This window comes from Wolffia australiana, chromosome 1 (genome assembly GCF_029677425.1).
Source record: "Wolffia australiana isolate 7733 chromosome 1, ASM2967742v1".
NCBI classification, from domain to species: Eukaryota; Viridiplantae; Streptophyta; class Magnoliopsida; order Alismatales; family Araceae; genus Wolffia; species Wolffia australiana.
The window spans coordinates 20,707,947-20,723,847 of record NC_135835.1 but is presented as its reverse complement, the minus strand read 5'-3'; the positions used below and the strand labels follow the sequence as shown (position 1 = coordinate 20,723,847).

The 15,901-nt window shown below is 40.7% G+C and overlaps 1 protein-coding gene across 1 annotated transcript; it reads left to right on the top strand.

Annotated features, from left to right (window-relative positions):
• Positions 1-8,714: 8,714 nt before the first annotated feature.
• LOC144710353 (plant/protein) lies at positions 8,715-10,266 on the top strand. The gene is made up of 2 exons (XM_078584102.1): positions 8,715-9,049; positions 9,132-10,266. The coding sequence occupies exons 1-2, from the start codon at positions 8,783-8,785 to the stop codon at positions 9,390-9,392; spliced, it is 528 nt and encodes a 175-aa protein (XP_078440228.1). The 5' UTR covers positions 8,715-8,782; the 3' UTR covers positions 9,393-10,266.
• The last annotated feature ends 5,635 nt before the right edge of the window (positions 10,267-15,901 follow it).

Below are 15,901 nucleotides of genomic sequence, written 5' to 3'. Positions count from 1 at the left end.
GAAAATAAGAAGAAACAACCAGAAGAGAAGAGAAGAAGATTTGACAATGAAAATAAGAAGAATAATAAAACAAGGAGGAAGGAAGAAGAAAATAACAGGTAGACAAGAGAAGAAGAAATCAAGATGAAAATAATAAGAAGAATAAAAGAATATGAAAAGAACAAAGAAGAGAAGAACAAAGGAAGATGAAAAGAGGAAGAAGAGAACAATAATAAAAGAATAAAAGAAGACAAAGAAAAGAAGAAAAAAATAAGAAAGGATGATGAAAAGAAAATAAAAATTAGATGGATAAGAAAGGAAGATGAAAAGATTAATAAAAGAAGAAGAATAAATGAAGGAAGGGGGAGTGTGGTAAGGCGATAGGCTGGGGGCATGACCATGCAGGAAGGAGGGGGCGGTGTGGCGAGACAGAGGGCAAGGGACATGACTGTGCAAGGAGACGGGGGAGTCCTGTGAGATAGCCGTCCAGAGGTGATCAAGTGAGGAAGGGGGGAAATAGGGAGAGCGCAATGATTTGGAATTGGGGTGGGGAGGGAGGGGGGGGGGATGAGACCACATGCAGTCAGGCATGATCTCATAGGAATAGAAAGAGGATTGGGTGGGGCGAGAAAGCAGGCAGGGCCGGTGACCACACGAGAAGGGGGGGGTCTTGAGAGAGGGGCGACTGAGAAGAGGGTAAAAGGGGAGCAGTATCGTTATCTAGGGTGGGAGGAGTGTGACCAGATGGGGAATAGTGCAAAGACCGAACAGGAAGGATAGTCACCTTGCATGGGGGGAAAGAGAGCAACGTGTGATCTTGATGGAAGAATATGTGGCCAGCAAGCCAATCACACATTACATGTCTCATTCCATGTTCACTAGTAGAATGTATTCACGCACAAATGGTCTTTTGGATGTGAAAGATATACTTAAAAGTATTTATGAAAAATAATCACTTAGTATAAATAGAGGAAGGCCCTAAACAAAATTCACTCACCCTAGAATTGTTAAAGAGCATTATCCACCTTCTCCCTTCTCCCATAGCTCTTCTCTGAACGTGATGTGACAATGACGGCGTAAAGACAACGACGGGGGGTGAACAGAGGAGAGTCGACATGTTGAGAGTCGTGTGGATACTTCTAGAGGCCGCACACCTGAGCAACTCCACACAACTTGCATTAGAATCAAAGGAATCACGAATGTTATCCTTGTCGAGGTGATTCATTTTGTGATTTTTGTTGATGCCCTTATGATTCCATTCAAGTCTTTGGTTGTGAACATTTTATGTTTTCATCCATATCAAGGCTCTAGGACCCAGTAGAACGTTCATGAGGAGATTTGTGACCGAAGTGGGAGGAGTGGGAACTGGGGGTTGACCATAATATTTTTTTATTATATATTAATTACTCATTAGACTCCATCCGGTTTGACCTTGGTACCGGATCTGGGCTAACTAGCCAGTCCACCCGAAAAAGGTATACCACTGATACTGGTTCAACCTGGTCTGAAAAATCCCTGATCGTAAAAGGCAAATTTTACCTCTGAGTTCGTCATGACCTAAGATGAGTAGTGAAGCCATCAAAAAATCTCCTTTGTCTTCTTTCCTACAACAAGAGTTCGAGCAATTGCTTTAAAAAAATAACTTTAAAGAGTCATGAGAGAATATCTCTAGCCCATGTATCTTATGTACTCTGATCCAACGGGTCTTCTTGGGCCGTTAGATCAGGTTACAACCTCTGGTCACCAGCTTACAACCTCTGGTCACCAGCTTACATTGGTCGAATGATGGGGACAACAACCTCGACCGTCCAATCTCCACAAGAAGGGTTCAACAACAACGGACCCATTCCTTATGATGTACCCTTCTTCGATAGGTCAGCCACCTCGTTAGGTTCCTTGTCAACATTTGATCCTCTAGAAGGTTCATCAAGCAAACCCATTATCGTCATCAATGTCTGTCGATGATTAAAAAGCATGTAAAAAGGAAATAAAGGCGGGTATCTTCTGCATTTAGATCTCAGTGTATGTTCCTCTTTAATAAGATTAGACAGCTAAGATTAATTCATCGATTAATTTGTCGTTGGTAATTGAGATTATTCAATAAAAATATATTTAACAGTACTTACAAATATCTAGTTAGTGATGAGTACGGATCATCTCCACAAGGAACGATGATTATGGTTTTAATTCTTATTAGAGTTATTAATGATGCGAGAAAAGATAAACACTAGAGCAGAGTAGGCGAGATAGTAATATCGAGTACTATGTTGTATATAGCTATAATTCAACTTAAATTAGCAAGAATAGAGGAAGTGAACGTAGAATTATGCGTAACAATATGCGGATGAGATAGAGAGTGTGAAGGATACGATAGTGATTGAATGTAGGAACGGAGTGATGGAAAAGAGATAGACGATATAGTGGGTACGTTAGGGAGTGAACGATAGTGAAAAAAGAATGAAAAACCCTAATTAACCTAACGATGGTGTCAGAAAAAGAGCAACATAAGGCGAAGACGCTTACCTTAGATCCTTACATTTTGCCAGGATCACGGCAATTTGCGAGTGCCAGTAAGCTCCCCCTCTTATCTTATGCTTCTTCCCACATCCCCAGGACACCAAGAACACACTCGATGGATCTAAAAACTCACTATCTTTCAATCAGCCCACACATGTATTGGAAGAAATTTAAAGATGAATTTTACGGTGACCAGGCCTCTATTTATAGATCTGATGGCATGGATGTAAAAAGGAGTGGGAGACGAAGTAGTGGTGAAAATTTCAGCTCAATCGGAGCTATAGATCATCAGATATGGCCATTTGAAGTTGGAGCAATCCTAGCCCTTGAATTTTCTCTCTCCTCATCATCATCTCTGATGCTTCCTCTTTTTCTATTTTTCGGTTGAACTGTCACATCATTCAATAAACCGTGCAGCTTCATCTTTCGCCATCACGTTTTCCAAAGTCACCACGTGTACTTGTGAAAAGAGAAAGACAAAAGATAATAATACTATTAATATTATTTAAATATCTCTTTATTATCCTCGCAGTTGACGTGGCATCGCATTAGTGCAAGCCGCATCAGTGATGGACCAATAAAAATCCAACACCTCGGCGCCACATATACACACGGACGCCACGTGTACATGTGGCGCCATGTCGTTGTGCCACGCCGGCGAACCACCTTATTGACGTTCAAAGAGAGAGAAAATTTAAAAAGTCCATATTTGTCTTTTTCAGTCTCGGTCTACGTAAGATTTATTGCAAAAAATCATCTTTTTTTTATTGGTCCACGTTGCCCTTCCACTGAAAAATGTAGAAATCAATTCGTTAGTCCTAAATGCAATCATGGCTCAGCTAAATGATTGGCTGTCGCCAATCACTACCCATAGCTAGGGTTTGACGGTCCCGGTCCAGTCTGGTTTTCTGGCATGGACCTAAACCTTACCTGAAGTTCGGTCTGGTTCCAGTTCAGTCTTGTTTGGTCCCGGTCAGGTTTGGTACGGGGGGTGGCGGAGGCGTTGTGTGCCCAGAGCAGCGGTGATGAGCGCTTGGGGCGGGTGATGGGAAGGGCGACAGGGAGGGGGATTGGTAGTGCGTGGGATAGGGTCTGGTCCGGTCTGGTTTTTTGGCATGGACCTAAATCTTACCTGAAGTTCGGTCCAGATCCGGTCTGGTCTTGTTCAGTCCTGGTTTGGTCTGGTCCGACCGGTCCCCGGTCCAAAATGTCAAAGCCTACCCATAGATTTGTTGCCGTTTGACGAATCAAACGGTGATTACGTGGCGGCGCGAGATAAAAAAGCTAGAAAGTCATCTAAAATTCATATTAAATAAAATAAAAGTCCAAAAAATACAAATAAATATATATTTTGACTTAGAAAAATCATATCTTCCATATTATTCAAAAAATTCTATAAAAATCATATTCTGTCTCAAAAATTATATTCTTTTAGAATCTATTAACATAAAAATCACTAAAACTACATAAAAATGCAGAAAATTCAGAACATCATTCTAAAATTAGATTTTATCATATTAAGCTTGATAACATGCACATATAAGTAATTTAATGCAGATGAACATGTAAATATGATCAGATTAAGGTATGAAAAGTGCATGTTATCAAGCATCAACAAGTCTGTGAAAGTGATTATGTCGTTAAGATGGGACTGTTCACCCTTTGTAATATAAGTCAACTTTAAGTAAAATATTACAATATGGAAATGATATTCTCATCCATCAATCGTAAATATTTGGTTCTAGGCCATATTTAATCATTTAAAATATTTTACATAACATAAGTTTTTTAAAAAATTGAGACATAACTTTTAAATAATAATTAAGGATACTCTAATGACGTTATGCAGGTTCAAATCTACTCGATTGAATCGTTGATCAAGTCTCTTTGAGCCGCACAATTTCTAATCTCTCCACAAAGTCCTCAACACATCAAATATCCTCAAAATGTTTTTGAAATACATTTTTAGTGATCTTTAAAGATCTTCTCACCATTCTAATCATTTGCAGGTGAGGATTATGCTCAAGAAGAAGACAAGGAGAGATCCCTCAAAATTTTGGTTAGTGTATTCTCAAAAAATTTTGGTAAATTTTTTTACATTCATGGTATATCCTTGAGCATCGAATAAACCTTCATAAGCCTAATAAATCCATAAGCTATTTTTCTTTATATCAGCTTACCAAATTAATTAATTGTATATAACATATCCCTTAAGTAATCTTGGATCAATTTAACTCAATTGATGGGTCAAATTGTCACCATGTGAGGTGAATCAAATGTACATCAATGTCATCCCTAGAGTAATATGCAGATGATGGATTATTCATACAAAATAACCAACGACACAAAGGTTCCATGAAAGAGCTAATAAACTCCTTTGTACCTTCTAGAGTGCTACGTTTAGCTTGGCACCTCATGTTGACTACTTGAGCTATTGAGTGGGTATAATTGATCCCTAATTAATAAATAGATATATAGACATATTTAATTGATTGCCTTGACAATAAAAATTTATCAGGCTTTTGAAGTCATTAACTAGATTAATATACGGCCGTAGAGGGTCACATGCACAATGCTCCTTAGACATCATAAGATATAAATAATGTAATTGGGCTTTTATGAAAATTCACACTTAAGTTTAAATTTTGAGAAACCCCCAAAAAATATCACCCGTGTGATACTTATGTGTATTCATATAATTTTTTCCTTTCTCTCATTACTCACCCTCCCTTCTTGGTATGGCCGAAATCAAGTGGAGATCCTTCCCTTATGCAATAGACTGTGTGGACATATCGGAGAGACTCAATGCATGATTTTTTATTATGAATTAAAATCCATCCAAATTTAGATCATCAGTTTTTCTTGTTTATATTTTTAACATCCTTGACAATTCATCTTCAATTTTTGTTGTGAAAATTATCCTTAGATCATTAATAATAGCACGAAATGTTGGTTTCTTGGCCATGGATGAAAACCTTGAAACTCTTATTATGGTAGTGCAAAGATGAAATTGATTTGAAATCAATGATAAAATCAAAACAAAATTTTGGTACCTTGTGGGGAACTTTCCACCCTTGACTTTTTTCCTAGGAGAGTGTTTTGAAGCAATTTATGTGACTGGCCTCTAGAAGTATCCATGAAATCAAGGGACACTTGGATCTCCACTTCTAAACCTCTACTTGAAGACCTTGTTGATATTATCACCATCAAGATTCTCTTTTGGTTGAGGGAGAAGAAGAGATGTAATAAAGGGAGTGGGCCCAGATTAGCTGCCCTTGGTGGCCTTTCCCCTATTTATACTAAAAAAATTTCCCAAAAGTCCCTAAAATAAATTATATCTACTAATGCCCAGTTAATATTATATGTGTGCCCTCTAGGTCCATGTATATTCTATTTAATAACTTTCATGGCACAATAACTATTATTATAGAACCTCATTTATTTACTATATTAACAAATAAATTAATTAAGGATCAAATTATCCAATTAATAAGTTAAGTTTCCAGTATGTGGGGTGCTGAACTACACCTCATGCTATAGAAGGTACATAATATCAAATAAATTTATTAATGTGTTTCTCTCGTGGAGCCTTTACTGTCATCAGTTACAGTATAAGTATAATTGTTCGAACGTGAGACTACCAAATGACTTAGAGTATGGTTAATCGTCAAACCCTAATCTGTTATTTAGTTAGTACTGCTGTGTAGTGAGAATCATAGGATAATGCCTTCACCAATTAAATAAGAAGAGGAGAAAACAAACAAATAAGAAAATAAGAAAAGGAAATAAAAACAGAAGAATATGAGAAAAAGAAAACAAGAGAATAAAACTAAAATGAAGAACAAAGAAGAGGAGAAGAAAAAGAGAAAAATAAGAAAGAAGGGGGGTGGGTGTGGCGAGCATGAACAAGGATGGGGTTGAGTGGTGTGGTGAGTGCGAGTGGGGGTATGGGGTTTGGGGGAGTGGGATGCCGTGAGCACAAATGGGAGGGCAGTGTGCGATGAGCATGAAAAGGGAACCTTTAGGGGGAAGGGTTGACCAAACTTTGGTCCTGGCCTGGTTTGACCCTCCAACTGGATCTGAACCGACCAGCCAGTCCACCCATAAATGGCATAACTGACAGTCCCTGTTTGTTACAGTCTGAAAAGTCCCTTGTCCAAAATATTGAATGCTAAATGCACACAATGGTAGTAAAAAAAGCCATTAAAAATGTGCACATCAAAGGAGTGGAGCATGTACAAGACTGTGTGGAAATACAAATAGAAGAAAGGGGGGAGAAAGAAAGGAGGGAGGGAGGAGAAAGAAAGAGAAGGGGAGAGGGGGGAGAGAGGGAGAGAGGGAGAGGGAGAGAGAGAGAGAGAAAGAGAGAGAGAGAGAGAGTGAATGAGAAATTTGGAGTGGGAGGAGAAAGGAGGGAGAAAGTTTGAGAGAGAAGAGAAACATACCTGTGTTTATAAATACCCTTTGGGATCTAGAAAATTGTTCACATGACTTTATAATCTAATAAATAAAAACAACTCAAACTAGTAAGAATTCAAATTTTCTATAAATCTGAACTCATTTCTGATTCAAAATAATTTAAATATTCTGTGGATGGTATTGATAAAAGCATAAAACTTATTATTTTGTTTATAATGCTATTGGTTTGCATATAAAAAATCAAACCATTTTCAGTCCATTCGTTTTATTTAAAACTGATTTGGTTTACATAAAACCAAGAAAAAAATATGATAAAAATCTTAAAATCTTCAGGAAAAATCTTAAATCTTTTCATGTCTTAGCTACGAGCAACTTACTAATTACCATGATTAAAAGTTAGTTAATGGAACTAGCAACTGCTAGCCCGATCTCAAGAGGGATTTCACTATTTGTGTGTTTCCTACATGTCAGAGTCTTATATCAAATCAATATAATTCAAATTAAAGCCATAATATTTACAGACTTCATGGAATGAATTGAGCAGATGAGAGATAGATTGAATAAAGAGAGAGAGATATTGGCGAGAGAGAAACATCGTGACTATACATCCGGGACGCGGACAGGACGAAGTTTTCGTCCCGTCCAGCGGTCCGGACGAAATCCCGGACGAGACGATTTTTTGTCCAGTAGGATGGAAAGTTCGTCCGTCCGGGGTGTTCGGACGGTGGACGACCGACCTGGACGATGTTTTTTTTTAATTGTGAGAATGACGGTGAAATAATTCAAACATCCTCTATTTACATCGATGGCTACATCGACAGATAGATAGATAGAAAGATCTTCAGATAGATACATAGATAGATAGAACATTAGATAGAAAGATCGATAGAAAAATCCGCCAGAAAGATCGACAGATACGTACCTTGCCGGCGGCGCGCTTTCGCTTCTCTGTCACGAGCTCGCTCGAGGTTGAAGACGATGACACCGATTTGGAAGAAAGAAAGAAGACCAAGAGTCCAGCGTGATACTCCAACTCTCCAAGGGAAGAATCGTGCTCCCCCCGATTTGCTTTCAAAGGACTAGGGCTGGCGCCGTGTTTCTCTCTTTAATTTCGTCCCTAGGGGACGAAATTTCGTCCCAGCGCCTTTGGACGGGCCGAAACTTCGTCCAGGATATGTAGGACGGGATGGCCCCGGACGACATATCGTCCCGTCCTTCGTCCCGGGGGAATTGCTGGACGTTCGCCGGGACGAAGTTCGTCCCGTCTCGTCCAGCATCCTTGTCCGGGACGATCCGGATGTATAATCGTGACAAAGGACAAAATAAATATATTGATGGGTGTGGGGAAGGGATAGTATGAGTTAGGTTTGAAATGTAATGATTAATGCTCCGTCGTATTCAAAATCAATGGCCAATGAAGAGCTAGATCTTGAGCTAACTTGCCTTAATCAAGCACCAGAATGCCTCCTCCAAGCAAGCACCAAATCTCAGAAGGCAAATATCCTTCTCCTTCTCTCAGCAATCAGAAGTTCAGAACACAAATGTACTATGCTGGCTTCAGAATGACAAAATGAAACATTTGAGAGAGAGGTAAAGCTACAATTTCATTAATTGCACATATCTATATCATTATTAATTCAAAAAGTTCAAACCAAACGGTTAGAATCACATTGGTTTGAACATTGGACCAGAGCATTTAATGCCATCAGACCCAATGGGAGAGTGGACTTTTGGACCCGGATAATCCAAGATCGGATTCGATCAAACATTCGATCGATCAGAATGGGAGCTCGATTCCAATTTATCTTGATTATCACCTGATAATCTTCCATCCTCGGCAGCTCCATCGTCTTCTTCACAGGCCGAGATGGGAGCTCCTCTTCAGCTATACCCGACGACCCCTCCTCTCAATCGCGCTTCAGCGCTCTCTCCATCGCTGACGTTCTTCCCCCCTTCCATCTCCGCTCGATCTTCCCGTTCTTCCCCTTCCCCGGCGCGGCCTCTGGTTCTCCATCGCCGCTGCCGGCGGCTTCCTCCCATCAGCTCCTCGCAATCGGACTCCTCTACCTCTGAATTCTACGTGCAGACGCTCCGAGTGCCCGATTCTTGGCTGGAATCTCCCAAAGCAATCGAAGTATTTTATCCCCAATTTCAAATCGATGCAGTTTTCTTTTGGGTTTTTTCTTCGATTGTGGATTCTTTTTGTCGAACTGCAGGAATCAGAGTGGCTGAGAGCGACGCTGCACAAGTGGCTGGACGATGAGTACTGTCCCGAGGAGATGAACGTGGAGATCAGCAGGGTTGCCGCTCAATCGTACTTGGAATCGTTGCTTTCTGGGAATCCGGAGATGGGTGAGATTTTGATAAAGATGGCCATGGATTTGGAGTCTCTCTCTTATCAGGAGAGCTTCCACGGGGCCTTCTCTGCTGCCAATGCCGCTGTTCGTTTGATTACACAGCGAATGGACTCTGCTTAACCCCCCTGTTCTTAGCTTCTCCCTCTCTCTCTCTCTCTGTGTGTCTCTCCTGCCTGTCTCCGTATCTCTCTCTCTCTCTCTCTCTCTGTCTCTCCTGCCTGTCTCCGTATCTCTCTCTCTCTCTCTCTCTGTGTCTCTCCTGCCTGTCTCCGTATCTCTCTCTCTCTCTCTCTGTGTCTCTCCTGCCTGTCTCTCTCTCTCTCTCTCTGTGTCTCTCCTGCCTGTCTCCGTATCTCTCTCTCTCTCTCTCTCTGTGTCTCTCCTGCCTGTCTCCGTATCTCTCTCTCTGCATTCTCTGCTTTCTATGTATCACTGTAGAACCCCTCCTTGTATCATTCTATCCTCTCTATCCCTCTCTACCTCGTATCTCTTGCTCCACTTTTCCTCCACGTGTTCTCTATCTATCTATCTACAGCTTCATCAGTTTCTCTCTCTCTCTAGCCGTGCCTCTCATGTCTATCTCTCTCTCTCTCTAGCCGTGCCTCTCCTGTCCATCTCTCTATCTATGCCTCTCCTGTTTATCTCTCTCTCTAGCCATGCCTCTACTGTCTGTCTGTCTGTCTCCCTCTCTCCAGCTATGTCTCTCCTGTCTATCTCTCGCTCTCTCCAGCTGTGTCTCTCCTGTCTCTCTCTCTCTCTCTCTCTCTCTCTCTCTCTCTCTCTCTCTCTGCATTCCCTCCATATATGTCTATATATCTCTCTAGACCCCTTCCTAAGCGTCTTCTTATCCTCTCTCCCATGTTTATCTCTCTTTGCAACTTGGAAGGCTCTTCTCTTTATGTTGTCTCTCTATCCATGTTCCCTCTCCGTCGCCGCCTAACTCTGTGCATCTGTATCCATTCATTTCCTCTTTCTACAAACTTCAGTTTCTTTCTTTCTCTCTCTAACTTTGTGAAAATAATTTCGAAAGGAAAATGCCAGTAGTTTATCTTCCCTGTTGGATGTAGGGAAGCTCCTGGTCTGGTCTCAGTCCAGTTTTAGCAAAAACCTAAACCTGGACCTGAAGTTCAGTCTGGTATTGGTGAAGGACAGATCTGGTCCAGCCTTCGTTTGGCCATGATGACTAGTCAAAGTCAATGTTAAAGAATACAATGCCATGGTTTTGAACAGAAATTATGAGCTAAAAGATAAAATTAAAAGATAAAAATGTAAATTCACATGGAACCAATATATTAAACGAAACCAAATCTTGAGATGAGTTCCCATACAAGGAATAATGTTTTACAAGTATTAAGTCAGTGTTTAATGACATAATATTTAGCTTTCGAAGGATTCCCCTAAACTTGGTTTCGCTTTTAGGTTAGTTGCATTTCTAAAAGGTCGATGGAAATGAATCTAAAATAAAGATGGAGATATATTGGTTAGAGGGGACAGTGTGTGCTTGTGAAAGAGAAATATATAAAGATAGAGAAAGAGAGAAATAGAGATAGAGATAGGAGGGTGGAGGGTAAGAGATACATAGAGATTAAGAGAGGGAGGATGTAAGAGATAGAAGGGATTAGTGGGAGAGGGTGAGAGGGAAAGAGAGAGGTGGGTAGAGTGAAAAAAGTGTGAGGGGAGGAGAGAGAACGGGCGAGGGAGAATCAGGGAGAGAGAGAGAGAGAGAGAGAGAGAGAGAGACATAACCAGAGAGAGGGGGAGAGAGAACGAGTGAGTGAGAGGGAGGAAGGGAGCGAGGGCAGAGAGAATGAGTGAGTGAGAGAGGAGGGAGGGAGAGGAAGGGAGAGAGTGAGTATTTTGAGAGAAAGAGAGAGAGAGAGCAATAGAGGGAGAGAGTGAGAACAAGAGAGGCAGGGAGAGAAAGCGAGAGATAGAAAGAGAACAATTGAGGGAGATAGTGAGAATAAGAGAGAACACTAGAGGGAGGGGGAGAGCAACAAAAGAAGAGAGTGAGAATAAGAGTAAACAAGAGAGGAAGGGAGAGCACAATAGAGGTGAGAGGGAGAGAACAAGAGAGTGGGAGAGAACAATAGAGGGAGAAAGTGAGACAGGGAGAGAACAAGAGTGGGAGAGAGGGAGAGAGAGAGCATGAGAGCGAGAGAGAATAAGAGAGAGAGAAAGGGAGAGGGAGAGAGAGAACACGAGAATGAGATAGAACAAGAGAGGGAGAGAGAGAGAGCACGAGAACGAGATAGAACAAGAGAGGGAGAGAGGGAGAGAGAGAGAACAAGAGAGGGAGAGAAGGAGAGAGAGAGAACAAGAGAGGGACTGAGGGAGAGAGAGAGAGATAATAAGACAGATAAAGAGTAAGAAAAAGCCAGAAAGAAATGGTTGGATAGAGAGATAGAGAGTGAGAGAGAATGAGGTAGAGAGAGCGAGAAAGAGCCAAAGCAGGTGAGGAAGTGAGAAAGAGCAGAGAGGAAGAGCTAGCGCGAGAGATAGAGAGGTATAACGAGAGAGAATGTGAGATTCTATTGAGAGAGTGAGGGAGTGAGTGAGGGAGTGAGAGAGGAAGAGGTTGGAAGTTTATTTTGTATAACTTTACAAAATATAATAATAGTAAGATAATTGACTTCTGGTCTTAGGTTCAGTTTGACGAGCCAACCAGAGCTGGACTGGAAGTCTGCTCAATCCTAAAAGGGTGGACCAATGGTGTTGGTTCAGTCTGGTCTGACCGAACTTTTCTCAAAGCATACCACTCAGTTGAAGGTATATTAGTTATAATACTGTATATTTTAAAAATAAATTATTTTAGAAATTTCGAGATAGGATTATTCATTTCATTTTTTAACTATAATAGGGATACCAAATGTTATATTTTTTACTTAATCCAATGGAACAATAGACCATAATTTTTACTTATAATAATGATGACGATTCTTCATCCTTACCAGGAGGAAGATAATGAAATTGACGTTGACTTTCGTCCCTCTGATTGATAAGCCTATAGCAATGGATATCCAATATTTTCATCCTTTGTCCTATTATCGGGTTAAGGTGCACCGACACAGACAAGATGGTTTTCTTGACCGAAGACAAAAAAGGTCTCTCCAATGCCTCAAACGTTGTACATGACAGAAATTTGTTGGCTGGATTTAGGAAAATATGGTTTTGGATGGTGGAAGGGTCTCTTACGATTTCAGCAACCTAAAATTCCATTTCATGATTTTATTCTCAAATTTGAGAATTTCTATGATTCAGGAAGTATATCACTTTATGTTCCCACCATCAGACAGAATTGGGAGACTAGTGGCACACCCTTTTCCTTGCAGAACTTCAATATGGTTTCAGATGGGACAGTTACCAGATGATAGGATTTCAAATGGGATGGTTCCCGCATTGGACAATTTTGGACTATAATGTGATGACAACATCCTATTATGGCATCTGTTTCAATATTGGCATCCCATACTGGTTCGACATCCGTCTTGATATCATCATCCTATACTGGTTCAACACTATTGCTTGCCCATCTGATATCTGATATCCAGATAAAAAGAGGACGGTTTCTGATACCGGATATTGGATGAATATTGAATATCCATCTGATACCAGATATCAGTACGTATATAATCGGCCTTTGGACATGGCAGAGGCCTAAACTGAACATCGAATCTGAAATTGAAATCTGATATCTGGATATCAGATATCGAAGGCGATACCAAAAAGTGGAATCTGGATAACGATATTCCATAACCGGAAATTGAGTTAAAAAACAACGTATTGTTCCTTATGGGAAAAATATTAAGCTCGCAATAGTGTAAATATCTCTGAACTTATTTAAGTTGAAAAAAACCCAGCGCTTTACACTTTGAGAATTACTATATGCATACCAGGCTTTTATTGGGCGGCCCACTTTGTACTGAGCCAAATTAAGTACGAACTAAACAAGGGTAATATTCATTATAAATCATAAAAGAAAATTTCTAAATGCTCAAACATACTACATATAAAGCTCCCAATAGCTTATATTCACATTATAAATGATTTAAAATACATTTATTTTCATGTCGGATATCGAAAAAACCGATATCAGACATCGTCAGCCAACCTTGAGACGAGAATGGAGGCCGATATCGGAATGGATAGCAGTATCGGCACTATAGCAGCCGATATCTGATACCATCATCCAGTATCCGAATATTGGTATAGACAGATATCGGATAGCTTATTTCTGAGATCCGGTTCAGCATCTGTCCTGATATCTTCATCCAATACATGGCTTGGGACAGTTGAACACTATTCAGCACCCGTTCCGATATGGGTGTCCTATACTGGTTTGGCAGCTATCTCAATAGTGGCATCCTATACTGGTACGTCATCCGTTCCGATATTGGCATCCGATACTAGGGAACACCATGTCCGAGACATGACGCCCTGGATGTGACGGAACGGACGACGAAATGTGACGAATGGTGACGTGACCAAACTTTCATCACATCACTGTCCCATCACATACAAAAAAACCATCACATTTCCGTCACCATCCCTCCATAGGCGCCCCGTCACGTCCCTGCCACCGTGACAGCGTCACCGTCACCGCTAACGTGAATAAAATCCTACTTGAACGGAGGGGTATAACTCCAATTATTTATAGGCAGCGTCGGTTCGCACGCACAAAAAAAACAGGGACTTCTGGGCAAAATGCTAGGAAGTCAAAATGGCCACTTCACGTGGCGAAATCTCAGCTGTCAAAAAGATTAAAAATAAGGGTTAATATCACGGTTCAGCCTAAAGTTTTCCGAAAATTCGAGTTACAGCCCTATCTTTTTTTTCGCCGCGTCACAGCCCGAAACGCCCATTTGGTCCGCTGCGGCAGCCCGGGCGTGACGTGGACTCGACGTGGCTGCAAGGTGGAATTCTGGCGGCGTCCACGTAAGCGGAATCCACTTGGCAGACACGTGGAGTCCACGTCATAACGCGATTTGAAGAAAGTGAGAAATAGGAACGATTAGTCACCTGGGAGTGAGTCACCCGTGAGAGAGCGCAGAAGGGTGGTGAAGGAGAAGGAGACGGTGGAGAAGGAGGAAGAAAGGGAGTCGGGGAGAAGGGGCTTCCATTTTACGTGAGCTTCGTTGGACAGGAGAGGAGAGCTCGTTGCGAGCTTCTTCTTGTCTACGGGCGTTCCACGAGGTAGGGTTCTTGGCTCTATGTCCCTACTAAGGTTCTAATCAGGCAGATCGTTCCTTTTTGCTGCGTCACTTGGGCGATCTATAGGGCATTTAGTTTGAGGAAATACATTTCAGTCTTACCGTTTTATGCACATTCCACCTGCATATTCCTATTCCCAAATACATTGAGCCAGTTTTCTCTTCTTCCTTTCTCTCCCGAATAGAACACCTAGGTTCGTATCAGAGGCCACTTCAACTAAAACACTTTTCGTAGCCATTCAGGCCCACTGATCTGCTAATTAGAGGTCTAAGATATACCTATGTAACATTGATTTTTTTTTAACACAAACTCTGTAATGTTAAATTCCTCAAGGTGATATTGATCTGAGGAAAGTCGTATAAAACCAGAGCGAACATTTATTCAACAGAGTTTGAAGCTATCCTACCGTCTATTTCTTGATATCGCCGCCAATTTGTGGGCCAAATTGGTGAAATCTAATGAAAATTTAATGATGATGGATTAGCATTGAATGTTTTGAGTCATTCTTCCGCGTGTTCATTCACTTAATCATGGGTCATCTCCTAGTTTTTTCTCGGATTTTTCATGTTTATTTTCGACGAATGTATCCTGCTGCGTGTCGGTCGACAGTTCTTGCGTGTGAAAATTGTCCTAAAATTCTCTTGGCTATTTTTTTTATCACCGCTAATTTCTGGCCCATATTTCTGAAATGTTTTGCAAAATTAATGATGATGGGTAAGCATTGAATGGTTCGACTAATTCATCTGCATATTCATTTGCTGAGTCATCGTTCATCTCCTCGTTTTTTCTCAGATTTTTCATGTATATTTTCTAAGAATGTATCTTATTGCGCGTCGATTGACAGTACTGGCTTTTGAAAATTCCTTAAACATTCATTTCCTGGGCTGTAGAAGCTATCCTACTGTCTATTTCTTGTTATTGCCGGCAATTTTTGGCCCATGTTGCTGAAATTTTATGAAAATTTAATGACGATGGATTAAAATTGAATGGTTTGAGTCATTCATCCGTGTGTTCATTCTGTGATAGGTCGATTTTAAATGATCTTTAGTTGGGATAGGTGGATTTTAAATGCTCTTATAATTTGTTAGATATAACCATTTTTCTATCTATGGAATGTTTCCTCGTGTGGTGACCTGCTGGTTTTTTTAAACCGCAGAGAATATCTGTGGACTGTATATCTCATTCTTTATGTCAGTTTATTAATGTGTTTTTTCTACATGATTTCTTACCTATCAATGTACATATCTACAGTCTTTCTGTCTAGCTACGTAGCTCTCTATCTTTGCACATATCTACCTTGATGCAAAATTCCTTTTTAACCCATACGTTTTGGAATTCTAATTGACTTAACTCCTCGGCTCAATGCGAACATCCTTTTTTTTTTTTTTGAGTTTTTAGGCGTTCTTCTATTCTTTGAC

Excerpts from the sequence above, each read along its gene's own strand:
- LOC144710353 (XM_078584102.1), top strand. The coding sequence starts at position 8,783 with ATGGGAGCTCCTCTTCAGCTATACCCGACGACCCCTCCTCTCAATCGC. Across the intron at positions 9,050-9,131 it reads AATCTCCCAAAGCAATCGAA|GAATCAGAGTGGCTGAGAGC; the intron begins GTATTTTATCCC and ends GTCGAACTGCAG.